Source organism: Aptenodytes forsteri, unplaced genomic scaffold (genome assembly GCF_000699145.1).
Source record: "Aptenodytes forsteri isolate BGI_AS27 unplaced genomic scaffold, ASM69914v1 Scaffold326, whole genome shotgun sequence".
NCBI classification, from domain to species: Eukaryota; Metazoa; Chordata; class Aves; order Sphenisciformes; family Spheniscidae; genus Aptenodytes; species Aptenodytes forsteri.
In genome coordinates, this window is record NW_008795677.1 from 571,509 (window position 1) to 598,936 (window position 27,428).

The 27,428-nt window shown below is 38.9% G+C and overlaps 1 protein-coding gene across 1 annotated transcript in view; it reads left to right on the forward strand.

Annotated features, from left to right (window-relative positions):
- ANK2 (ankyrin 2) overlaps positions 1-27,428 on the forward strand; it is a 371,191-nt gene that overhangs the window by 295,095 nt on the left and 48,668 nt on the right. Inside the window, exons 25-30 of the mRNA XM_019472961.1 lie at positions 5,847-5,991; positions 7,902-7,913; positions 11,323-11,425; positions 12,242-12,345; positions 16,874-16,909; positions 24,586-24,810. Coding sequence (XP_019328506.1) covers positions 5,847-5,991; positions 7,902-7,913; positions 11,323-11,425; positions 12,242-12,345; positions 16,874-16,909; positions 24,586-24,810 — 625 coding nt within the window. The remainder of the gene's footprint in view (positions 1-5,846; positions 5,992-7,901; positions 7,914-11,322; positions 11,426-12,241; positions 12,346-16,873; positions 16,910-24,585; positions 24,811-27,428) is intronic.

A 27,428-nucleotide genomic window follows, 5' to 3' on the forward strand; every position in this document is an offset into this window, starting at 1 on the left:
GGGGGGGTTGGCATTAAATAGAGGATTGACTTTAGGGAAGTGAAGGTGTCCAAGGAAAGTGGTCAGAGAAATCTGCATTATACATTCCTTTAAAGATGCTTCAGGACTTACATACTCCATAAAAAATTGTGCTTGCCATAGCTGTCCCTTCTCCATCTGTTACTTTTAAGGAGCAGCACTTCTGTGGGGAGCTGTAGACTTATCTGTATGCTGCAGAGAAAACAATAATTTTGGCAAACTCACATAACTGTATCTGGCTTTAAAAACATCTATTAAAAGCAATTTCTGGCAGTTTCTATCACAGCCCTCTTTCTTTCTTTTTTAACTTTTGCCTATATTTTCTCTGTTTTGTGAGAAACAATTCCAGAGCAATTCTCATACAGCAATTGTATTTTTCAATTCACTTACGTAGCAGGAGAACTATAGGAATGGTAGGAACTGCCTTTGTTGAGGCTTCTCTAAACGAGTTGACTCTTGCAGATGCATATCCAGAATGGCGTGGTGAAAATGTTAAAACTGCTTACTTGTTCGAACATTTGCATAGCTCCCTGATATCAGAGGATAATTTCTGAAAAAAAGCTAGTCTGTTTTAGAAACGTTAATGAAACGCCTCTCCTGTGAGCCAATACTGATTTGCTAAGCTGAGAATTGCATGTGGCTGGGTGCCTCAAAGCTACTGTCAAGTAAATGTTACTTTTCATTTAAAACACGTTTTTGATCTCAAAGTGGTTCATGGTTGTTGCTTGATTTAATCAGTTATATAGGTAGGACATACCACTGCCTTTTGTAGAATTTAAGAAAACCAAGGAGTAAAGTACAGGAATATCAGTATGGGTCTCTGGTTTCGATGGTTTGGTAAAATCCTGTGTGCTCAGCCGAACTGTCACTGAAGGAGCAGATATGTGGTCTCAGCATGCGGCCTGTTTCTCTTAGTAGTCTGTTCAATGATTTATAACGCTCAAAACCTGTGTTCAAACACGTGAAATCATCATCAGCAAAATTAGCTTTTCATTTTCCCTGTACTACTCAGAGTAAGGCAAATATCTACTGTCTGAGCGGCCAGTCAGATCTGCCCAGGTGCTTCCCTTCCTGCTAACAGGTATCTTAGAAAGTAGCAATCGAGATCCATTGCTATATTTGGATATTATGGGTTCATGATACACAGAAACAATAAGTGGACAGCATAAAATGTAAAAAAAAAAAAAAGAGGAGCAGACCGGTAAGAGTCATCATACGAATATTGCTGACTTGAGCAAAAAGTGAATTAGTTGTGGATTTTTGCGAGTTGGTTGGTTGGCTCTGTTTTAACGCAGACTTTGAAAACAGTTCTGTGTGGCCTTGACAGTGACTGGCAATGGAGTTTACTCCCGCTCCCCAGTCTAGGCAAATAGAAAAAACTCCAGGCAGCTGCATTTTAAAAGATCGCAGGGAAGGTTCCCATTCATGCTTTGTCTGTTTTTTGCCTACCTAATGCATCATCACTGGATATGTGCAGCGCCCACTGCTCCTCGTAGGCTAAACTGCGTGCTTCCTGCTCCGTCAGAGCCCCGTGAAGCTCCGCAGAATGATGCCAGTGCTGCTATTTTAATTCCGTTTCTGTGGCAGCGGTGTCTTGAAAGGTTCAGGGTCCTCTGAGTCAGTGAGAACTAGCTGTTCGGTTTTTCCGGAGTGCCTCTACAGCACAAAACAGCAGGGTGGAAAAGTTCCCCAGCTAGTGCCACCTGTGTTGCCCATCACGGTGCAGAATTGTGCGGGAATGCCTGCTCAGGTCAGCTGCACGGCACTGCTGCTGGCTTAATAGTCCCTGCTGCGAGAGAGCTTGTTTGCTCAGGTACAACACTGAATCACCGTAGCTCTACTGCTTCTGGACCGGTGTGTTTGCACAGCTCTGCAGTCTGGTATGTATGGATTCACCAGCCCAAGAATCTCTGTGCTGCTCTTTGCTGCTTAAAATAGATATGCCTTTGGTTGGCTTGGTTGTGACAAAGATTTAAAACTTTGTGTAAAGTGTTTCTAACAACCATCAATGCAGTTTTCACTTGCCCGTTACGAGTTTCTGTACGAGGCCTTCCTTGCCTTAAGCATAGTATTTAAATCCTAAAGTTTATTTAATTTTCCCATTCTGATTCTTAGGTTTACTGTCTCTCTTTTTCACCTCTCCATCCCATTTTCATCCTTTCTTTCTCTCTTTTGGATCCAATCCTGCAAAGTGCTGGGTCTCCAGTTTTGCAGAAGAGGTCACTTGATTTAATAGTTTTTGTAGGTGGCCAACACCTCATAGAAATGCATAGCACCTTGTTTAGCAGGTCCATATCTCCTCATTTTTTCCTAGTAACAGGCCTGGAACCTGCTAAACTTACGCTGTCTCTGGGATCCCTTCTCCCTGCAACCTGGCCCTTGCCAGTCCCACCCTTTGTATCCATCTTCTTGCTTCAAGTCATCTCTCTCCTTTGATTTTTTTTTTTCCTATCCCCCTTCTGAGGAGAAAAGAAGGAACCCCAAGTGTTGCAGACCTGTACAAAATGTATGCTTTTGGGGGGTCTTGCATCTTGTTCCAGGGCATTAGTTTGGCCACTGGAAATGGATTAATGGACTAACCAGATCATTGCTGAGAGTGCAGTGGGACCGTAATGCTTTGTGTGTTATGCTCTGGAAAAGCTACCCATCATACTGGGACTTATTTGCACTTCGCAAAGAAAAAATAATAGCAGCAGCAGGTGCAGGGACTCAGCTATTGGCCACTTTTTGTTTAAATAAATTCCTACGTTTGGGGATTTAATTTTTTTTTTTTTTTTTTTTTTAACTTCTTGTTCCAGCGTCCTTAGCAGTAAAACCTCAGTGTTTCTTTTAAGAGTCCAGGTACTTGATACTTCCTTCTAGTGCATTTTATTTCTTTTCAAACCTGCCCTAAAGAAGATGATGTTGTTCAGAAATGCAGATTTGGACAAAATTTTTAGAGATATTTGAGAGATGGGCAGTAGCAGTGATGAGGCCAAGGTGAACAGGAATGCTTTATTTGGGGCACAGTGCGAGGTCGCCCAATGTTTTGTCGTGTGTTTTCCCCTGTCAAGTAAACCTCTGAAGGTCTGTTGGTATCATGAAGAAAGGAAGGTGTTCTTTCAAGTAAACAGAAGATAAATCACTAAGCGGGTAACTCATCGAAATCCACCTGTAAGTTCATAGATGGCCACTGCAAATCATGGAGCATCAACGTCAAGGGCTATATTTGTCACGAACTGCTTAGTAAGTGGTGAAAACGTTACTGTCATTAATTTGATGGGGAACGTGATGGCAGATGAATCGTTTCTAGCATGATTGAAAAGGATAATTTCTTGTACCGCCACGAAACTACCATCTGGTAAGATTTGCCGTGTAAAGAAGCTCATGGTCAGCTGAATATGTAATTTCTTCTCAGCAGATAACATGCCTGGGTACGTTTGAATTGACTGAGACTCAGGAATATAGCCGTGTTAGATCTTTTAGTGACAACACAATATTGCTGGCAGGATGAATGAGTGCTTGTTACACAGACTCAGAATAATTCCTTTTGCGTATGTGCAGCTGCCCTGCAAAGCAGGAATTAAGACACTCAGGTAACCACATCTGTATGAAATGTTATGTTGCTACACAATCATTTAGACTTAAATACATTTTTTTTCCCCCTTCATATACTAGGAGGCGCAACTTGCTTTGGGAGTTCATCTCATTAAGGAAAGATGGAAGGGCACAAGGGGTTGGCGGGGAGTGACTTTAACTTCTAGTTCACTCACTCAAGACTAGTATGCTAGCGAGGAAGCTGTGTTACCAACAGATAAATGTTCTGAAGACATTGTGAAATATTCATGGATAGTCTTATTACTGTTTGCAGATGTTCACATCACATAAAACAGCTAGTGTTACTTAGACCTATTATTGACAACTCTTAGATGAGAGGCCAAAGCTGAAATAAGAGTAGAGTTTGGATTTTTTTTTTTTTTGAAAGGATGTGGGTGTGATGAAAGTGGTGAAGATTTTGCCTTTGTTTCTATTATAGATGGAATGTCTGGCCTGATTATAAGTATGTAGTTTATTTGAAATATAACTTCATATTCCTTTTACTGTTTGATTAACAGCATTGCCTTAATATCTTCCAAATTTTCACTAAGCCCTGTGCTTTATAATGTGACATTCCCAGGAAACAGGAGGCATCATCTGTCAGAAGACAGGAAACATGCAATGATTAAATGCATTTTATTGTTTTCTGTGAAACTGTGCCCAGTTTCTCCCTCTTAATGTGGGCAGATGGAATTTTCAAGAGCTTTTGTTGTTATACTGAGAAGATTTAGGCCTCATTTTTGCATATAATATTTGTGTATACAAAAAATCTTAAAACCCCCAAAAGTTACTTAGTTTTAGATGACAAATTATAAATTATTTATTTATTAGCTGAAACATCAAGCTAGAAAGACTAGCTTGATTTGTTTCATGAAAACAAATACCAAGTTTTCTTCCCTTAGTAGGGAGCACCACTCCTATAGCTTGTAACACCAATAACATTTTGCGGGGGGGTGGGGGGAAGATGCTCTACCAGAAATAATGGCACTAACAATAGTTGTTTTTTGCAATTTTGCTTTATTAAGACTTTAAATCACACAAGTGGCAACTGCCCTGATGCCCAAATGGATTCTGTTTGAAACAGCATGGATGCCACTTACCTAACCTTTACAAACCTTCGTGTTTCTCCGCATATCGGGGTGAATTACTGCAGCTGGAATGTGTAGCCCCTGAAGACTCTTCCTGTATAACAGTTGCAGTCTCCTTCATGTAACTGAGCTCCAGGTGCTTGACTTTTGCCCGTGCCGCTTAGAAAATGAGAAAGTTTGAAGATATCGGTGGCCTAGGGTCACGTTGTGCGGTTCGGTGTGCCGCAGCAAGCCTCTGGCAGGCTCATGCAGTAGTAATTAACCATTGGGAAAGTGACTGAAATCTCCAGGCAGAAGCTGTGGAGACAAACCGTGTTGCAAATGGGAATGAAAAGAAACATCTACATGTTGCTTGGCAATGTAATCTGTTTTGTTAGTCTGCTGGGGAAAAGCAAACTGTGACTTCATATAGACAGAATTTCCTGGGGAAAATAATTTTGGACCTAAAAAAAAAAACCAAAACCCTGTTATTCAGAGTATATGCAAAAAGGTTACTATGTCAGATAATCAATGATCATTTAGGCTTCGATTCATTATGAAGTACTTTTCTGATTAATGATCATTACCATCTATGCATGTGAGCTTATTTCCAGTTTCTGGATATTGCCGTGTTTTAGAAATAAGAATTTTTTTGCTGATCACACAAGGATGTTGGAACACGGGTGAGGCAGCCTCATATGATGTGGAGTTTGGACAATGGAGAGTTTAAATTAGGATTTGCAACTATCAGGCATAAGGCCACAGAAAACACCTTTTCAGCTGAAAACACATAGCTTACAGTCAAATAAGTGGTTGTATTTATCTGTCAGGCTGTGATACAGTATCGCTGTGACCAGCGAGCTAAGATGGATAAAGGAACAGAGAGATCATGCCTTAGAGAGTAGCGAAGAAATTTGCCCCTTACCAGTATGTGCAACAGCAAAAATTAGATTAAATCTAGTTGATTAATCACCCTGATGTCAATTTTATTTGTTTTTTAAATCTTGCTTGATGTGCCAGTTTCATTAAATACATTAATTGCTTGTGGTTTGCAGTGTTTCCTGAGTGGAAAATGCCTTCCATTGTGCAACAAAATTGTGCCATCCAGCTGTTAGATGCCAACATGTAAATGACATCAAACTTGTGTGTGTGCTTATCTCTGTCCCTTCTGTGATTGGTTTAAAGGTGATGACACAATGACAGGAGATGGAGGAGAGTACCTTAGGCCAGAAGACCTCAGAGAACTAGGAGATGACTCTTTACCAAGCAGCCAGTTCTTAGATGGTATGAACTACCTCAGGTACAGCTTGGAAGGAGGACGATCTGACAGGTATTTGCCCGGACACGTATTTTTTCTTACGATAATTCTGCACACATTTTGTTATAAATGTTTGAAATCCCTTTCTCGGGGTCTTTAACTCGAGGGAGACAGGGGATGCACTTGTCATCGTTTCTTTATTAGGTAAGTCAGTGTGGCAGTCACCGCTTTGTAGGAGGGAGGTGTGGTCAGGAGGGATATTTCCTGACCAGTCCAGAAATGAATACATTTGGCACTAATACTTTACTCAGAGCCTAGTGAAGAATTTGTTTGTGATTCTTACTTGGTTCTTGAAACGGCATAGCTTGCTGTATTGTCTTTGTGGTCAGGCAAAGGAAGAAGAGTCCAGCTGTCTATGGAAAGGGCTTATGAATCGTCCCCATCTCCTCCTGTCACGAGTCAGGGGATGGGTGGATAGGTGGACAGGGTATTTTAGCATTAGGGGAGCTGACTTTTTAGAGTAGCTTGCTGGCTATAGATATAAGGAAAGGAGCAATGGACTTGGTCATTCCGCATTGGATTGGCAGTGAGTATACTGTCAACAAGCACATTGCCGCTCTCGGTTGCATCATGGCTGAATTAGCAGGAAAGAGAATCATTTTCCTTCTACTGGCACAGCACAGTATTTACGTTGTAAATAAATTAGAAAAAAGAATGTGTGTTCAGTCTAGAAAACTTACTGATTTTCTTAGCTCTAACAAGTTGAACTTAAGCCTAGATGTATTTCTGGAATAATAATGCCTGTAGCTTTAATCTTTTTTTTGAGAGGGGGGAATGTCACTATAGTCTACAAAAGATACGGTGTTCCCTTTTCAAAATGAGAGCCTTTACTAGTGAGCATAAGCGTAGACTCAAACTGGCAGATTAACACCCACAGTTCTAGTTTAGAATAGGCTACCCAGCCAGAATAGGCTATTCCTGTTTGAAAATGACAATGTCTAGTGAAAATCAGTAACGTCTCCAGACTTACTGCCTTTAGAATTGGGGTTTGCTCAAGGGCGGGGGGAAGTTGAGATCTTGGCAACAGAAGGAATTTTTAACCTACCTCATTTTCCAGTCTCGATTGTTATTCTGGCAGCATTTCCGAAGCTCAGTGAAATCAGTAGGATCCATTCTGTTTACTTCAGTAGGCTATGAATTGCTCCTGGAACAAAAGATGTCAGGAAACAGTTCGGTTTGCCTCCCAGCATGTGTAAATCCCTCATCATTCAGGTCTTATGAGCTTGGAGTCTTTGTTGGTTTTTAGACAGCTCCAGTGAATCCGCTGAAAACAAAGTGACTGTGTGGCTTTTTAAGTCTTAGAGGATGTTTATGAACTATATCAGAATGCTTAAAAATCAAAACCTTTTATCACGTGCTTTCAACGGTAACAAAGTTTTTATTTTTTTTCATTTTAAGATGTAGTATAGAAATGATTGTGCAGGCAAGTGTTAAGCCAGTTTCTGCTCCCATTTAGAATATTTTAGCTTTTAAATACTGTCAGTGGATTTCGGTAGATTTTCACTGGCGTGTAATTGATGTGTTTTATTTTGTGTTGTATGAAAATTATTTCGCAACCTGTATCAAGCATGATTATATTGAAATGAAGCAAAATTATAGAGGGAGAAAGAATGAAAGAAAAAAGTACATCTTTCTAACTCCATGGTCTCATTTTCTGTCACTGTCAGGTTACTGGTTGTAAGAATTTTCACAGAGACTGCTTAAATTATTTTGCTTTTGCTTTAGTGTGATTTTCATTGCGTTATACTGACTTTGATTTTTCAAGAAATTCAGTAAAGCAAAATGGTATTAGCAGTCTAGACTCATGTGATGTTACGCATTAAACAGTTTGATTTAAAAGCATATCTTTTTCTTTTGTAACCATCTTCCCTGTTTCTTTTATTTCTCTCTCCCCTTCATTCTTTTTCATATGCTTTCATTAGCACCATGCCCAGGTAGGTATTACATAGCATGAAAACATGTTGTCTCTATATTCTTTTATGGCACCTGTCTCTGTTCATCCATTTTGAAGGCCTGCTGTACGCCAGAAAGTTGATTTGGAGAACCAAATGAACGACGCTGCTGTTGGAGATAGTTATAGTCTCAAATGAGTATGATATGCCGTGGTGAATACCGATCCAACGGTACTGTCTGTTTAGGAAGGTCACGGTGTGATATAGCCACTGTCCCACAGAAACTTCCCTGATTCCTGTACAGATATGTTAGCAAGGATCAGGGAAGTTGCACTAGATCACAACAGCTGGTAGCTGTCCTTCTGTCACCGTGCTGCTGGGAAGGCTAGCCATTTTCCTTCTCTGTGTGGAGAAACAGTGGTAGAATAAAAAAATAAAGAGCATGGACTACGCTAGCTGGATTCTCCCTCTGGATATTGGGAACCAGAACTGATTCGGGCCATATCAGATCACCAGTATTTGAAAAGACTCCATTTCATTGAAAGTCCCTTCCACCTTTCTGGTCTGTGACAGGTGTGAGGAAGGCTTTCAGTCTTTAAATAGAGCAACATTTTCAAGGCTGATTTATACAGTTTTCAATGATACCAGGTTCTTTTCCCGGCTTCTGAAACAACATATACTTCCCACAACAACAGATACACTCAGCGGGGCTAGAGATTGCTAGAGCTCTGTCTAGGCTGGCAAGTGGATGTGTACTGCAACATGGTCTCCCCGTCATCCAGATTAGAACTTGGCTAGAGTATGCGGCTCTTATTTTCTGGATACCGCCTGAGCTTTATTCAGGGCTTAGAAGAGGTGGATGATACATGCTTGTGCATTACCTAACATGGGCAAGACACAGTTCAGGAGCTTTGTAGCATTCCTGGGTTCCACAGCTCAGTCTCTGAGGCTGAGTAGAGTGCTATTGACCCCAGAACCCCTGTGACTTAAGATTTATCAACCAGATTTGGAAAGAATCTGTATTTAGACATTAGTTTTGTCTCTGTGATTTAGGGTTTTATTTTTTTACAGGATTCCTGAAGACTTATCACAGTAATGAACAATAAGTTCTGTTTGGTGCCACTACACTTCTGTAACTGGACTATCGTTTCAGTCAGTACCTTTATTTCTAAGTCTCAGAAGCGCAGACCTTAACTGCTGGTTTGCTCTTCATTTAGTTGGTACAGCACACAGAAGAGGGGCAGTGTCATCTGAACGGTAGTTTTGAAATTAAGTGTAGTAGGAAATTTAAACTTCTAATTTACCGCAGACCTCAATCATGTTTGTGCATACCTTGCCTATAGATAAATCCATACCCTCCATGTATTGGATATTTACTGGAGCTTACATACATGTACTACATAGTGGAGATGTACTGGGCTGCTTGTAGTGGTGGTGGTAGCAGCGCCGGGTACTTGCAGGGGAACATGGACAAAATCACCATACAGATAACCGGTCAAATCTAGTACATACTTCCCTTCATTAAGTGTCTATCCAGGACATGACATTAGCTGAATAGCAGAACCTACAACTTGGATGGTGAACCTCTTACAAGCATTGCATGGCACAGCGAAGCGGTTCTGAAAGTGTCAAACATTGAAATGAATAAAGGATAATGATGGCAAATGGGGTCTGCTACTGAGGCTTATTTTTCAACCAAAGAACACGTGTTCACTGACGTACTCTTGTTAGGAACAAGCAAGGTGTACTCTGCCTATGCAATTCACACTAAAATGTTTAACCAAAGGACTCTTCCGTCAAGATTCCTTTTCATAATTTTCTTCTGAAATGTTATATGCAGACAGCTAGGGTGAACTTCTGTCCCTATTGAAATTTTGTTGGTTGTTTTAATGGAATCAGAATTCTGTTCCAGAAATGCATAATCCCAATAATACACTAAATATCAGCCTTACACGTCTCGCCTCTTCCACTTGTCTGGGTGAAAGACATTTCATGACATGTAAGAGAGATTATTTATTGTCGGGGGTTTTTTTCCTCAAGACTTCCCTAAGGCTGATACTTGTGTAATACTTCTCTTTGCTTTCAGTTTTGTACAATCCATCTAGTATGCTAAATAGGCCATTGGTAGAAGTCAATGATCATTGATTATTCTTCAATGTCATCTATTTCTAATAAAAGGAAGATAACCATTTGCTTCTAAAAATGGATCAAAAAAATCATTGTGTGAATGTAGGTATTGCTAAAAAAGGCTGACTGGTCTGAATCAGATGGTAAAATATGATTTCCAATGAGATCTGCATTTAAAGCACTTGAATCTCATGTCCATAATGTACACATGACTTTTATTGCTAACTGCTGAAAATGAATTATCCCTTAAAAATCTATGTATCTAGATAAATGGCCTATTGTTCTGATCCAGTGTGTTAGTCATGATGAGTACTACTCATGGACGTGTAAGCCACGAAAATAAAACTGCTTCCTTCAGTTACACGTATTATATTCCTCAAGGTACAGAACAACATCACAGAGTACATGTACAACATCTGAAGGTGGTTGATCTCTTTTTAAAAATCACTATTGTAATACTGCTGCTAGTAAATATTGAAAAGACCAAACTAGTGCTATTTGGTAGCAGAAACCCCATTTACCTCAATATGTCCTTCTGTGGTATCTTATTTGTCTTTTTTTGCTTTTTGCTAGTGGATACTGCAGTTACATTCTGAGCCAGTGCTTGGAAGCAGCTTATTTACTGCCTTGCATCTCTCATTGCTACAGCAACCAGTTTTCTGTAGAGCTGTGCGTACTTACAAGGAAAACAGTGCTCACATTTGGACTGCCTCTCTAAAGATGCTGTTGGCATACAGAGGAGGAATTTTGTTTTACACGGGAGCTTGCGGCTGGCCACAATTCACCTTGCTGTGTGTACCTTCCAGGGGACGATATCAAGCTTGCTTACTTACAGTTTCAAGGGGAGAGAGTAGATCATAACAAAGCTTCAGAAAGAGTAATTTCAGCTTTTCTTCAGATGTTAGCATTCTGGTTTTCTGTAGCGGTTTGCTTGTGTGATGTAGCAGGAGAGAGAACTTCTCCAAAGAGAAGTTACTTAAAAGAAATTCATGCTCTTTATTATAAGGAAATTGTCATGCCACAAAGCCAAGTATAAAGTATTTGTGAGTATGAAATAAACTGTCATCTAGATTAATCTCTAGGTTCTGCATTTTGAAGCAAATAAGTCAGGCAAAAGACTTTGTGGCCCTTGGTCAGAAAGGTAGCATAACACAGATTTGTAAAGCTCTGTTTTTCCCCCGTGCCTATTATCTACTCCCCCTGGAAGCTGCATCATATTGCTAATAGCACGCTTTTTTCATTCTCCCACTCGATCTATCATGACACCTTTACAACATCATCTGTACTGCTGATATATTGCTATGGCATCCTACCAACCTACCAGCCTGCGATCCTTCAGTTCAGACAGGTCCCACACATTGAGCCATGCCTCCTACCTGAGGGACAGTGCCATGATTGACGATACGGTTGTAATCCCCAGCCAGCAGGTAAGCAAATTCTCTTAAGTTCACTTATCAGTTGGATAAATATGGAAATATAAAAAGATTACAGTTTAGATCGTACTAATGATACCATGTTGGGTATGCTGCTTTATTCATTTTAATATAAATCTCTCTAATTTTCACTGATATTTAATGGCATATTATGCTATGCAATATTAAACTCTATTCCAAAGTAAAGGGATAAGCTGTGTGAATATAGTACAGGGACTGTCTTTGTAATGTTCTCCATTTTAACTGATTTTTGCATGACACTAACAGCCATTGGGCTAAATATTCAGGTGATCTATTGAACTCAAGGCCATTGTCCTCAAAGATACTATCCTGAAGCATGCTTGTAGTTAAAAAAGAAGATTTAGGAAATGCCACTTTGGTAGATCACAGCATTCATTTCACTGGGACCACTAGCATATGATTACTTTGAGCAAGTACAAAACACAACAAGAAGGGGCTAATAACATAATAATACCTAAATATTCAGGTGATCTATTGAACTCAAGGCCATTGTCCTCAAAGATACTATCCTGAAGCATGCTTGTAGTTAAAAAAGAAGATTTAGGAAATGCCACTTTGGTAGATCACAGCATTCATTTCACTGGGACCACTAGCATATGATTACTTTGAGCAAGTACAAAACGTTACAATAAGGGGTTTCTAATATCTTAATGCTATTATTACTCCTTTGTTTTCTTTTTGAAAAAAGTTTTAACGCTGTAGGTACTACTATGCAAAATACATCTTCTTATTATTTGCTTGATTAATTGATTTTATTGTAGTAAAAAGGAGGGTTTTTTGCTTACCAAGGTAACAACTCTGGCCAAAGAAGCTGAAAGGAATTCATATCGCTTAAGCTGGGGCCCTGAAACCTTGGACAATGTGGCTCTTTCTTCCAGCCCTATTCATTCAGGGTGAGTGTATCAATTAGCATTATACTAAAAAAAGAGAAACAGAATACCTGCAGTGGCAGCAGCTTCAACTAATGCTTAACTAGGAGTTATATTTTAATTCCTTGCCTCCTAGAGCTGTCAATAAATTGTTATGATCTCTTAAGCTCTGACAATCAAGCAAGCCTGAGTACCAAGACTATCCACTGAAATCACTGCAAGTCAGTGAATTGATGCCAGCGAGCTTTCAGTCAAATTCAAGAGGAACGAATGAGATACTTGACACATACACACATGCGTTTGTGTGTAAACGTGTGAAGTTTACGGAGAAATAAATACAGTGCCTTTTTAAAGTTAGTAATAATTGAGGCCAAGGGCCTAATCACTCCAGATGGTGAGTACTTCCTATGCTAGTGTAGTAGTTTAGGTAAGCACCAACTCCAGTGTTTGTCATGATAACTAAAAAAAGAAACCAAGGATTTTAAATTACATGAACGGTGCAATAGACAAGCAACCTAAACATCATGTGCTTTACACATGTTTGGCCACTATGTTCGTGTATTCTCACAACTGACACTTTGTAAGCATTTGCATTTAGGGAAGCTCATTGAAACGGAGTAAGACAGGTCAAAATGCAGGCCCAGCCAAATTCATACTTAAAAAGCTTATCCTGGTTGGCCTCAAAATCTGTGAGTGCATTTGTTTTAAGTGCTCTTACTTACTATGTTTTAAGTAATTTTATTCTTTACGCTGAATTCTATGCTTATGTCCTGCTGTCAGATTTGATGAGGCGTGTGCAGGTGAATTCATAAGAAACTGATGTCATGAAAAAGCATTTCATTTCTGTGGAGCTACGTTGTATGCAGCATGGCTGGATAGAGAAAGGAGAAAGATTTTTTAATCTCAAATGAGTTTGCAAAAATCTTACAGTCCGTATCTTTCAAAAAATATCACTGGAGTCCCGTTTAGAATGACAGGCAGTCCTGGTCTAGAAGAGGAACAGTGTTGTCATAACTGCAATTGCAAATTGGCTGATTTGTGACATATACGAGAAGTTTGTTAGCTGGTAGCAGGATATTTGGCTGTGACCAGTGGTGTTTGGATTTGCTTTTCCTGAGCTCTAAAACTAACAAATTAAATTAAAATACTTAATGTCTACAGTATGTATGTGTTTATATACAGGTCAGTATGTAAGCTTTAAAATTGTTTTGGTGGCTTATTCTAACCCTAAATAGTTTACAGACTTTTTCCAAAGGATGTATTACTTTTCACTTTCAGAAAGGTAGGTCTTTCCAGTGATTGCAGAGGATGAACTAAATACTTTTTTCTAGAAGAGTGGCATTTATTTCTTGGATGTGCAATCATTTTGTGTTTTTCTTTTAAAAAATATTAGTGATATTTAGACCTTTTTGGATGACCAGGATGCTAGTGGTAGGCTAAGAATATCTGATTTTAATAGGAGCAACGCTCTCTGCAGCCTTGTATGAAATAGTGACATTTAACATGACACAAATTATGTTCTTCTTTTTATACATACCAACTAACTTGCCACTAAATATTGTAATAAAGAAACCTGTAATAATGATTACTTAGCCTTTGGAAAAGACTGTACAACATTTTTATCTTGCTTAGATTTGTCTGAGTCATTAAGTTATCATAAACTTTTGGGGTGCATCTTGTTTAGAGTTTCGCTTGTAAGACCTTATTTTAAAAGTGAAACAATTGTGGAAGTACTGTGTGCATGATTGTTGCATTCACTTAGTTGGAACAACAACAGTCATTTATACCCCTCTCGTCACCTACACCCTCCTTCATACACGGACACACACTTATGAACTAGCAACCCTGCTGACATTTCAGGTGCATGCATTGAAGTAGTCTATATCTGTCATGAAAGAAAACTCTTAGTGTTTGAAAAGAAATCCTCTATGAACATTGTTAGTGGCTTTAAGCAAGGGTATGACCTTGGTTTTGCCCAAGGCGCTGGAAATGTATGGAATTCTGACTGTGTTTTTCTAAAGTAACACATCAGCAAAGTATTGGACAGTAATTTATTTGGCACAGATGATCTTAATTTTGTATTCTGTGCAATCTGAGAAAAACATGACACCATTCTCTCCCTGCACTACTTCAGTGGCTAACCCCAATTTGTCGTTGGGTTTTTACTGATCTCCCAATGTAGGGAAGTGTTTCTGTGGATCACGGTGTAACACCCCCAAGCAAAAGGATTAATTTATAGAGAACCGTTCTCTATATTTCAGCCTTTGCATAACTAAGCAAAACTGCTCCTATGTCTGAAATTTCAGAAGGGGAAAATGTTTTAACCATCCATTTCAAATTTAAATGTAACTACTGTTTCAATATGTCGATAATTTCATCAATAAGGAAAGAAAAGCAAGATGTTTGGTCAGAGTCTTTGGCAGCAATTTCGAAAACAAGAAAAAAATTATCTCCTAAGAGGTAACACTCTTTTGGTGCTCACAATCTCAACATAAACATCTCCTGGTCATTTTACACAGCTAACAGTTTCCAAATAGTTTCATACATTGGCTGAAGGGAAAAGTATAAATTCCTGCATTTAAACTTCCTTTCAGAAAATCAGATTTGCTTCTCCTGATAAAACTATCTGTTCTTACATATTAAAAAAAACATATTTAGCAAAGTTAAGGATCTCTAAATATGCCAGAAAGCTTGGGTGCTAAATATCCAATAAGATAGAGTTTTATCGCTTTGCTGGTAATATTAGGGGATATTATGTATAATTTCCTGCTGAAGTGTGATAAAGAAATATGAGAGACAGAACTAATGCCTACATAAATGCAAACGCGTTTCACACTGTTAATCTCATACCTCACAATATCCTATTGTGGGAGAACACATATATTTTCATTAAGTTGGAAGGCAAAAAACCACTGAACTGAAAGATTTCTTTTCACTTGCAGCATTTAGACATTGCTTGACAGTATCATATTCTTATGTCTCTATCACCCACAGTAAAGTGTGAATGGTAAAGATAAGGCTGACTGTAAGATTTTAAAGTATAAATTATGTGCAAAATTATGTTGTTTTCATACCTGGGTTCTGCTGAAACAGTGACAAAAATTTCCACAATTTAGTTGTATAGATTCTATTTCTAAGAATTCTACTGACAAATATGTAAAGGTATGGTAGATAAGAAGAGAGGCAAATCTGACATATTGCCAGGAACATGGCACTGTGAGGAAGGAGCTTCGAGTTCATGCTTTGATACTAACTTGCTTTTGTGTTCTAGAGCAAGATACGTAGCAGCTCTGCAGTTTTTCCAACTCTGACTTGCTCACAGTAAAACTCCTGTTTAATGAAAGATACTGATTTCTTTTATATAATTTGATGAAGTCCCTGTTTGACTAATAGATGATCCGAGTGTATCAGTACTTGTATCTGACAAAATTAAACAGTTGGGATGTTATTAGTGAATTTACCTTTCTGGAGGTTGTTGCTTCCACCAATGAAAAAGGGAGAAGGATGAGGGAGTGGGCAGCTCGAACTGTGACAAATAATGTGAATTATCATTCTTAGCTGCATGTCTGCAAAAAAGGAGACTGGATCCTTGCTAACAAGGTAAACAAAATATATTTCAAGTGTTGTATTCTGAATCCATAATACTGTTTTCCCCAATGTGAGATTAATTTCCTGGAAATAGTTACGGAAAAAGGACCTGGCAGTGACCAGCTGATAGTCATTTCTAAAATCTGAAAGTCTAAATTATTTCAAATTATACTGTAGCCTTTATGACCTTTATTCAGCCAGTTACAATAAGGAAGAACAGCAGGTGTGTTTCATTAATAGCAAATTGCTGTTCATGTCAGTGGAAGAAAATGGCAATGAAAATATATATATATATAAAAAAAAAAAAAAGAAATATATATATATATAAAAAAAACAAAAAGCGACATCAGAAAACTAACTGGCCATGTGACACATTACTAAGAGCCTAAACGGGTCAAACTGAAAGTTTGAAATTTGTCACTCTGTAGTGCAGAACAAAAGGAGGACAAGAAACGTGTTGAAATGGAAGAAAGCGGAGGACGGAATGTATTGACAGGAAATTTGAAGAAAACAAAATCGTGATTTATTGTGTTATCAGAAACAGTGGCTGGAATTACCTTAGATACCTTACCCTTTGATATACCGTGGTCCAAATTTTAGGTGTGGGTACCTAAGCCAAGCAGCATTTCCCCTCATCTGGTTCTGAAAGATTTACTCAGAATCTAACTGTACATTTTGGGTATCTGACTTCCAGTTTGAGAATGTATGTAGAGAAACCAGATCACTCTAGCTTTACTGCTGTAGTAGTAGTAACCATTTGTAACCACGGATGTTTATGTAGGCTTGTTTTCCATACTCACTCCTACCTTCTCACATGTAATGAATATGCATAAATATGTATATGTTCATGTGTTTAATTTAGAAATCTGTTTCATTTTTCCAATATTTCAGTATTTCATTTAACTCATTCTTTTTTTTCCCCTTTCTTTTCCTTTTTGATGTTAAATCATCTACTCTATCGCAGATGCTCTTCTCCATGTCTTGATCATGACAACAGCAGGTGAACTTCCGCATAATTTCTTTCTTTGATACATTGCATTTCTCACCCACCCTATTTATCCTCCTCTCTTACCTCACTTCAGGATGCTTTAGTGTTTTGATAGTGCACGTTAGCCAAGAGAAAAAAAAAATCTACTCTGACTAGGAGTAATAGTTACACATGGCCCTATTTCTCTTCTTACACAGTAAGCGTCCACTTTCTCCCATCTGCTATGTCCTCTACAAGAAAAGAATACTGGACACATAAGTCCACTGCAAAAAATCTTAACAAAGCTCCTTATACATTCCTAGATTGTTTTAACCATTGATTTAATCAACAATACATTTTCTCTGTTGGTGGTGTGGTTTAATATTATTAAAAGGAAGGAACTGCCCCACCCCCCCCCCCCCCAATAATCCAACACAAACCTCTGTAGATAGGTTTAGTTTCAACTGTTATATTACAAAGTGGGCCTTTTATCTCACTTGTCTATATAAAGAATATTGCAGAGCCATACTTTCCGAATTGTGCCACCATATTGGAACTAGTAGAATAACAGCACAGACCCAGTATATTTAATTTTTCATGCCACGTGCATTTTTTGTGTGACCTCGGTTAATCAGTGGTTGAATCACTGGCACGTTGCATCCTGCACAGAACACCTGGAGCGGTACCTTCCCAAAGGAGATTATCTTCACTTGGCAAACTTGAGTGTTTATTGGCACAATACCTCTTCATCTCCTTTAACATAACCGTAGAAAGGTGAAGATCTTCTTAAATATTCAGCTGTGCAAAATTATTAAACGGCTAAATAAAAACCCAAACTACAAACCCGTATTTTTGGGTCATGTCACTCAATCTTTCTGTAGTTGACTAATGCAGCGAAGAGAATGTCACCATGAGTTAATACTCCAGTAGTTTCCCGTGTAGGATCATGTTTTTTGTCCTCCTGGAATGTGTATTTTGCCTTGTTTATGTATGGCATAGTTGCAGCCTGATGGAAAGCACACTGAGGTAGTTGAATGACTTGCTGTTGACTTCAGCGGGAGCTGGATCAAGACCTTTTTTCTTAATTTCAGACTGTCTATCAGTTTTCCTTCTCCGGCTGAACACTTTACAGTGGCTGAAGCACCCTGATTGTTTGTTGCTGCTTCTTCACACTGCGACTAACACTGAATGCTGCTATGTCCTTGTTTCCCAGTTTCTTTTAAAAATTAAGATAATGTACGCAGAAAAGTTCCTAAATGTGTCGACAATGGATGTGCTCTAGTTAGAGCTTTTTATTGTTTCCTGCTACCTGATGAGAGCATGTGTGCCTGCCTAGCTACTTCGGAAGAATAATCGTACCTGAACTGACCGTATGAAAGTGGTGGTGGTGGTGTATTGATTTTGCCTATTCTGGTTTTGTGTGTTCAAAGAACTATTGCCTGTTCTAGAAAGACACTTCACGATGCTAGGTTTGCATGGCTCTTCAAATGATTCTGCAGAATGAGAAGCGCGTTTGAGTGCCAACATGCTTGCGTTCGCAGCCACCTGAAACTGTGACTCTTCTGCAAAGCTATTTACGTAACAGCGATTCGTCACAAATCACACAATAAGTATCTTCTTTCACCCCCCAGCGTTTGACACATCCAGTTTTTATTTCATTTGTTCATCCTGCTATTATCTTTCAAATGAGCATAGATAGAGAATAAACCCCACTTAATTCCATATGAATAAAATCAGCAAAGGGAATAACAGGCTCAGATCTGAAATACAAGTATTTCATGAAAATACACCATAACTTTTTGTCCTTGTAAGGTGGATAAATCCAATGCATATATGTTGTCTGTGTTTTGTTCAAGTAGAGCCATTGGAAAACCCATTGCTGTTTGCTCTGCTCTCTGTAGGAGGCATGGAAACAGCCTGAAGGATTTAGGGGCCTTTTATGTATGTCCTTAACCAGAAGGATGCTGTAGCCAATGTTATTTGATTATTTGTTAGTTACCTTTCATATGGCAAGTATGTAGTTTTAAATTGCTCTAAAATTAAAGAGAATGAAATGGCCTCTCTAATTTATGAGTAAGTATTGCTAAATTAGAGGAGAATGAATGATGCTTGATCTAAGTGCTAACCATGTGTTTAACAGAAGCGTGTATAGACTCCCCTGCAGTCTATAACTTATTCCTAGAAAATAATTGCTTTTGTTCCTTATTTTTTCTTTAAAAAAAAAAAAAAATCCTCATTTTCCCTTCATTCTTTTTAAAAGAGAGAATGCAATGATTTCCCAAAACCTGATTTGTTTCATTGATTTGGCTATTATATTGGGCTACCACCTTGCTAAATCTAAGAAAGCTCAGTATCGATCCAGTTTGCAAGACTGTCAGGGTCACACGTTTGTGTCATGCATCATTTCTAACTGAACCTTTAAAAGTGGCAGAAAACGAAACTTACTCAAAGGCTGTCTTAGTAATGAGAGAGATCGTCTCATTGTTGCCCTAGTCACCCTTGACATACAAAACTTGACTTCCCTGCTTTAACCCATAATCTGCTTTGATTTTGAATCATCACTTAATTGAAATTTAAGTTCTTGCCATGGGTTGCCAAGATAAACTGAAGTCAGTGCTAAAGAAGGATGCTTCCCCTACATATAGTTATTATAGGAAGGACATTTAAAACATGTTCTGAAACAGACTTTTGCTGACGGAAAGTACATGTGATTTTGGTGCGTTGCTTGATCAATCGGTTCACTTATTTTGGCCACCTTTGTTTTAAATGGCTCACAAGAATGTTTTCCTACTTAGCAGCTGTCCAGAAGTTTTCTCCTATTTATATTGTTTTCCCTCTCCTCAGTTTTACCTCATTTCTCCTAACCATAGTTAGTCCCTGCTAAGGTTTTCCTTCCCCTGTTATGCCATTTTTATCCCCTTCTGAAAATTGTAGCTATTATATCTACGTGGAGTTCCTGTAAGTTATTTTGGTTTCTTTTACATTTTCTTTAATTTTTAATATTACAATAAATTATCATAGAAGCACGTAAGAAACGTTTATCAGCCTAATTTTTTTAGGATGCCTCCTTTCTTCTCCTCTTCCAGTGATACCTGTAAGAGCTTTCTGATGCCCTGTAATCCCTTTTATTAACCTTTTTTTTCCTTTCTTTTTTTTTCTTTTTCCCTCTTGAACTCCTCACAGCCATTTGTGTTTCTCTTTAATGAGCCCTCTCCTCTTCATTCTCTGTACGTAGATGGTTGGTAGTGCTTGCAGTAGTGCTTTCTGCAAGTGGAACGTGGAGTAAGCTCTGAGTTTCCTGCTTAGCCAAAAGTCACTTCTTGCACCGTCCAGTTAGCGTGAGCGGAGGGTGCCCGGTGCCCTTTGCAGAAGGAGGAGCTTACAAAGTTTTAAGTCAGAGCAGGGAAGACCGATGCAAAGATGAACGGGTACCTCTAAGGGATGGTAAAGCAAAGCACTGTCTCTCTGCATGCAATAAGAGAAGCAGCCCCGCACCTAAGCTTCAGGGAGTAGCAGGGCCTTTTTAGCAGGGCCTGTTGCGACAGGCCAAGGGGGAATGGCTTTAAACTAAAGGGGGGGAGATTCAGACTAGATATAAGGAAGAAATGTTTTACGCTGAGGGTGGTGAAGCACTGGCACGGGTTGCCCAGAGAGGTGGTGGATGCCCCATCCCTGGAAACATTCCAGGTCAGGCTGGACGGGGCTCTGAGCAACCTGATCTAGTTGAAGATGTCCCTGCCCACAGCAGGGGGGTTGGACTAGATGAGCTTTAGAGGTCCCTTCCAACCCAAACCATTCTCTGATTCTATGAGTATATATGATGTTAGGGTTATTAATCTGCTAGTATTATGTATTATTTTCTTTTTGACCTTGGGAATTTATAATGAAAAGGTACCACTTCCCAGACTGATGGCTTAATCTGCCAGTTACTCCTGCTAGTTTTGTTTGTTCGCTTGAGTACAATCTCTTCCTATCTCAATCTCGTCACTTAACAACATCTGGTAAAAGAAGCATTAGGGAGAGGAAAAATAGTGTGTGTGCGCGTGGGCAGCAAAATAATTAATTTGCATTTTACATTTCCTTTCTATTAGTCATACAATTTTTTCACTTTCCTAAATGCACATTTCAGAAAGCAGGTTTTATGTCATGCGTTAGTTTTGTATGAATTATTTGTATACTGATATACACAGTCCTTCGAAAGGGCAAAGCTTTTCCAGTCCTGGAACAGTAATGTCACCATCCAGATGCCCTATTATGTAGCAAATAGGCAGAAAAAGAGGCTGCTGTGATTCAGAAAATGCTTTGCTACAAATTATTTGCTTGACTTTATTGCATATCCAAAATTATGTGAAATGTGCCAATTTAAAAAAAAGAGAGATGAAAAGAAATTGGATTAAATAAGTGGATGAAAAAATGAATGTGGCAACAGGTTGGGAAATAAACAGGGTGGTATGGTGAAAAAAACCTTATTTTTACATTCTGCGTCAGCTCTACAAATCCTGCATCGGTGTACCAGCCTTTCAGACTTTTATGCCGCAGCTCTGGAGCTGAGGAATCTTCCCCTTCAGTTTCTTTCTTTCGCACTATATTCATGCTAGTTCTCCAAAATTTGTTTTCTGGAAATTTCATGGTAGTATATAGCTGGTTTTGTGAACCGGCTCCTCCATATTTGGTATGATAATTGGCACTAATCTTTCTGTGCCCTCCTCATATTACTCCATGTTTGCCTGAATTTGCTGTCCGGCAGTTGAAGGGTACCTGCAGTCTCTTAGGTGGTTTCAGACTCATCCAGAAGGCACAGAACCCTTCAGGAATCTCCCATTTCATCTGGGGGTCTGTTTCAGTGATACGGCACAAATCTATGTTTTGGTGCGTACTGTGATGAACACTCCTGTTTGCCAGATTGTGTCTCGTCATTTAGTAAATACATTAGATCTTCTTTATGATAGAAACAGCTGTTTTTATGGTGAATAATAATAATGTCCTACGGTTTTATCCTAACCATTGTTATCTTTGTGTCCACCTTCCAATGATACTCATCTTTTGCCTGGTTTTCCACTCTTTGGAGCAGTAGCTGGTTTCAGCGATAGATCTTGTGATAGCTTCACTGACAGACCCTGCTCTGACCCACCAGGCACATTCAGTAAACTTAAACTGAAAGAAAGAGTTGCCGCTTTAAGGCCTGAACGCACACGGCTATCCCTTTGCATCTCGAGTGCTTACTAGAGGCAAATGCCACACTCCATTTTCAGCTGATCTGTATTGGATCCCCAGTTTTGCGGGTGTGGGAAGGAACACAGGGCTGTGACTCTGTGTGTGAGGTGAGATACCAGTTTGTTACAGATGGTCAAAATCGAAGACGACTACTTCTTCAGCTTTTATGTTGGTTCTACACCACAAGCCAGTTATCTTAATTGTGTGACGTGTGCTTTATGAGAAGGCACTGCTATTTCAGCACTCTGCTTATCTTTTAGTTAGTCTGAAAGGAATTACTATATGGAGAAAGAGCACCGTATTAGAAGCAACAGAACCCATTACTGTGGTCAGAAGGGAGATTATTGGGTTTGGACCCTTGCCTTTTGTGTGTATGTATTCTTCTAGCAGTTAACAGTGTTTTTGGCATTGCTGAGACACGTGGGGAGATAAGCTAAGGAGGACATAAGACAGACAGGTGACCTAGCACTAATATGTCAGTGATGGACAGCGAAAGAAGGTGATCCTGTTGTTAAAGTATACGATCTCGAGTATTACATCAATAATGAAAGTAATTGAATCCTAAAAATTGTATTCATGACAGCTTACACAATGAAAAATGTGGATGCTAATTCAACTCAGTAAGTGCACTCATTAGCTTCTGGTAATTGTGGGGGTAGTATTTCTGTTGCTCATAGCATTAGCATCAAAATGTGAAACTCTTCTTCCAGCTCTCAGTGTTATTAACTACCTCGAACGCACCCATTATAGTAGAGACTTGGACCGATTCTCCGAAACATAATTCAGAACCACTTTGATAACACTACTTCATACAGTTAAGGGAAAAGTACAATGCAAGCCGTAGAGCATTATTGCAACAATTGAGCATTTAGTATCTCTTAAGCTCTTCTTTCACCTGTGCTTTAAAATGTGTGAAGTATGTATTTTATGAAGGAAGCTCCCATTTTTCTAAATTAATCCCCAGGGAATCAAAGCTGTAAAATGTTTTCATTTTCTTTTTTTCCCCCTTGTTAAAACCACAGAAACACCAACCTCTAAGGAATGAGATAATGGTTGTACTACCCAGACTTTTACACTAAACAAAACCTAGAGGTATATGAATGGCAGTAGAATAGGAGACTGCATGTGTGAGAAAGACTGGCATCCGTGGTGCATGGTGTGCTTCTGACTGGCGCTTGTGGCTCCTTTCCATCATCCATTTTTCCGACTTGCACGGTGTGTTGAGTGTTGTGTTTTTACAGCATGTGGAATTACTTGTAGCCGTGTGGACAATGAGTGGATGCAATGTTTGTCGCACAGAACGGTCAAGGGGACAGTGGAAAAATACCTGTATTTGTTACTCACGTTTTAAGGGCTTTTCTCTATTGCAGGTCCTTCAGTAGCATTTCTGCGACTCCCCATGTGACGATTCTATTTTAGTGGCTAGAAGTAGGCCTGATACCGTTCTGTCTCATCTACTCTTATTTTCACTTCCAGCAACCTGACATTCCCATCCCACATCAGGCATGATCCTAAGTCATAAACCAGTAAAAAAAGTTGAAGTAGTTCTACACCTTTCCCAAGAATGTCCCCAGTCTTTGTAACAAATCTGTCAAAATCTACCCGTTGGTTATATATGGAACTATAAAAAGTTCAGCATAAAAGAAATTCCATGAAATGTTTTTCTCCCTTTTAAAGAAAAAGAAGTAAATAAGATAATTTACCTTGTGCTAGAAGAGGGCTCCCTGTAGATGGCTTTCTGCATCTCTAAGTTTTCCACTGGGGTATTGTATTGCTCTGCAAAGTAACAGAGAAAAACAAAAATCCATAAAGAAACCTCTTATACGGTGACTGTAGCTATTGCCATCTCACCAAAATCCAAAATTTGCCTTCAAACAATAATGACACGTTGGGTTTTTTATATAGATAGGTGCTAGCTCCACTGAGGTATTACGAATTGTATTCACACACTCCAGCATGAAATTTGGTATTTTTTAAATCCAAACCCATTTTTTGTTAGAAATTATAGTTTATCGAATAACTAGAAAATTATATAGAGAACCTAAAAACCTCCCGACAACCCCTCCAATCAGAATTGGCTTTATATTCTTGAGTTGTAAATAATTTTCTTCGATAAGATGTATTTGCCCATTAAGTATTTGAAGAGTGCCAACTTTACAATATAGGTGCTTGCAGGTGCAGGGTAGTGATATTTGCACTTGACTTTGATAGGTACGTGCACACGTGCTCACATTTATTAGTGACTGCTGGTATTTTTACCAACAGCAGCACTGTAAAATAAGACTTTCTGTGAAGAGCTCTTAGATAGCAGTTGTCAGTTTAATTAATAAATGATCTTAGCATGATTTGGTGCTTCACATGGGAGAAAGGCTTTTTCTAATTGTACATCTTGAGAAAGATCTACATTTACATACGTAGTTTGTTACGTATGTGGAACATAACCAAAGAAGTTTCGTTATGTTTTGTATCTAATTTTTTTTTTCCTGATTTTTCAGCTTCCTAGTTAGTTTCATGGTGGATGCTCGTGGGGGTGCCATGAGAGGTTGCAGACATAACGGACTACGAATCATTATTCCTCCGCGGAAATGCACTGCTCCAACACGAGTGACTTGCCGGTTGGTGAAACGCCACAGACTGGCCACCATGCCTCCCATGGTGGAAGGTGAAGGTCTGGCCAGCCGCCTGATTGAAGTTGGACCTTCTGGTGCTCAGTTTCTTGGGTAAGGGGTGCCATATGGCCTAAAGGAAAATGGTCAGTCTATTTTCATCTGTTTACAAGTTGCACTGAAATGGTTCCTTTTTCAAGACTTGAACAGAAAAAGATGTTTGTAACATACGGTAACAGACTGGTCGTGCGAAATACAGATCAGTTGTTAGTTAACAATTCAAAACGCTTTTACGCCTTTTCCTTTGAAAATGGATATTTTAACCACTAGCGCTAAGGTTAATGTGCTTCCTTGGATATAATTATTACTCAGTGTTGTGGTATTATAGTGGGAAAAGTCCCCTTTGCAGCCAGAAAAGGCAGTTCATACTCTATTTAAATAAGCTAATCTAAGGCATGAATAGCACAGCACTGATCTAAAGCCCAAATGTAAAGCCTGCTACATATACAACACAAGTTACAGCTGCTTATTTTAGAGACTTGTGTTGTGTTATCAGTAATTTGGACTATCCGGGAAGCACAGTGCCTTTGATTTTTCTGGGGTTGAAATTGCTAAATTAAGCAATAGGACAACCCTAGAATTTTTGGGCCATTTCTTTTGTCCTATGCTGCAAAACCCATAGAAAGATCAGATTTGTGTCTGCTGCTGAGCTCGTTTTAGCAATTTTCAGCTGAAAGCAGCAGTTATCCACACTTTTTTTTTATTTGTTTTACCAACTGTTCTCCCTATCAACTGTGGCATCCAAAAGTGGATGATTGAAGGAACCCCTTCTATTACAATAAATAGCTTCATTCAGAAATTGTAAAAAAAGTGACTCTGTAAACAGCAATAGTTTAAATCCATTTCCAAACAAATCAGTTGCTTTAAAATCCTATTATAACAGGCAGTCATCAGAGCCACTATCTTCGTTAGTGCTTTTTCTAAAAGATTGAGCTTAGGGAGAGAAAAAAGTTGATTGGTAGCTTTTAACTGCCCACTGCTTTTATATGGAGTGTGAAAGGAGAACATACCCAGGACATGTTTCGGCTACTTCACTGTTGCTCTAATCTGGTAAAGAAGCAAGAGCAGTTCTGAAACACTGTGAATGTGATGCAAGCCAACCATTCCTTTTGACAGAGGGGATACCTCTTAATATCACAAGTAACAGCAAACAAGCTGGCTAATCAGATGCTTTGTACCACTTGCTCTTTTCACATCTTGGTCACTTTTAAAGAGAAGCGGGAAGAAATCTGAAGAGCAGAAGAAATATTGTGCTGTCACATTCAGTCTTCCCATTATCTTTGTCACACACAAATTGACCTTAAGTATGTCTCCCGTTTTCTTTTTAATGGTTTCTCTATCTAAGGAGAATGTCTCACCTGAAAGCACAGGATATAGCAAAGTTTTATTCATTCACAGATCTTTGTGCCCTTCCTGCAAGCGTTTTTCTAGGTGTTGTCCTGGCAGTGAAATCAGAAAATTACTGTACTCTTTGCAGAGGTGCATTCTAAGGTCCAAATCCTGTTCCCGTTGAGTTCACTGCCAAAACTCCCATTGTCTTCCCTAAGCAAGAAAAGATCCTAAATTAACAAAACTAATTTTGCTGATTTTGATCACCAAATTGTCATCGCTAAGACGGAACCTTATTCAGTGTAAAGCCTAATTCCACTCTGTGGACCAGACAGTGGCACTGGCGTTCTGGCACAAAAAATACATAAAGTTTATTTATGTTCTTTCTTTCACTGCTGCTTTGGATGTACTCAGTAAACTTCATCTGCCTACGGCTCCTCCCCCACTTAATGAGGGAGAAAGCTTGGTCAGCCGAATCCTTCAGCTGGGGCCTCCTGGGACCAAATTCCTTGGGTAGGAGAGACTTGAAACAAATTGATGGATGCTGACCTCCCCATTCTTCTCCTCCTTCTGCAATATGATTTTTTTATGTCATTATGCCCATGATATTGTCCCTTTCTATCATTTGAAATTTTGTATACCTAACCCTTAGTGGACCATTCTTCAACCCTTGTGGTATGTGGTTTTGTTTTGGTGGTATGTTTGTTGTATCTTTTTCTTGAAGTACTGTGGCCTTCATTTTTGTTTTGGCATGAAATCTTCCTAGTTATGTGCTTGATGTCTGTAGCAAAGCAACCTGGACTGGGACAAAAAAAAAGGAATCTACTGTAAACTTAAAGATGTTTTTTTGTATCAATGACTGATTAATCAATAAGTTATATGTTGGATACCACCAGTATAACAGAACACGTGACATTTACTATGTACATGGTAACCTGTGTGAGTCCTCTAATTAGAGAAGTGTATATACAAATATATTTGTATTTTCTCTCTTATTTCTAAGATTATGTATATGTATATATAAACATAGATGTATTATATGTACACATATGTGTTGTATATGTGTGTGTGTGTATATATATGGACGCATACACCGATACATATATTGACATATGCTTGTAAGGCAACAAGGCAAATTCTTATCTCCTGTACTGAAATAGAAACCCAGATGATTTCCTCAGACCTCCTGTATCTCTCCCAGAGTGTAAATCAGGAATAAATTCATTGGTATATATAGAATTACAATGAAGTAAAATTGGCACAGGACACAATCGCCCACCGATTGCAATGAAATTATTCTGATTTGCACTAGTATAAGTGAGATCAGAATTTGTCCCACTATT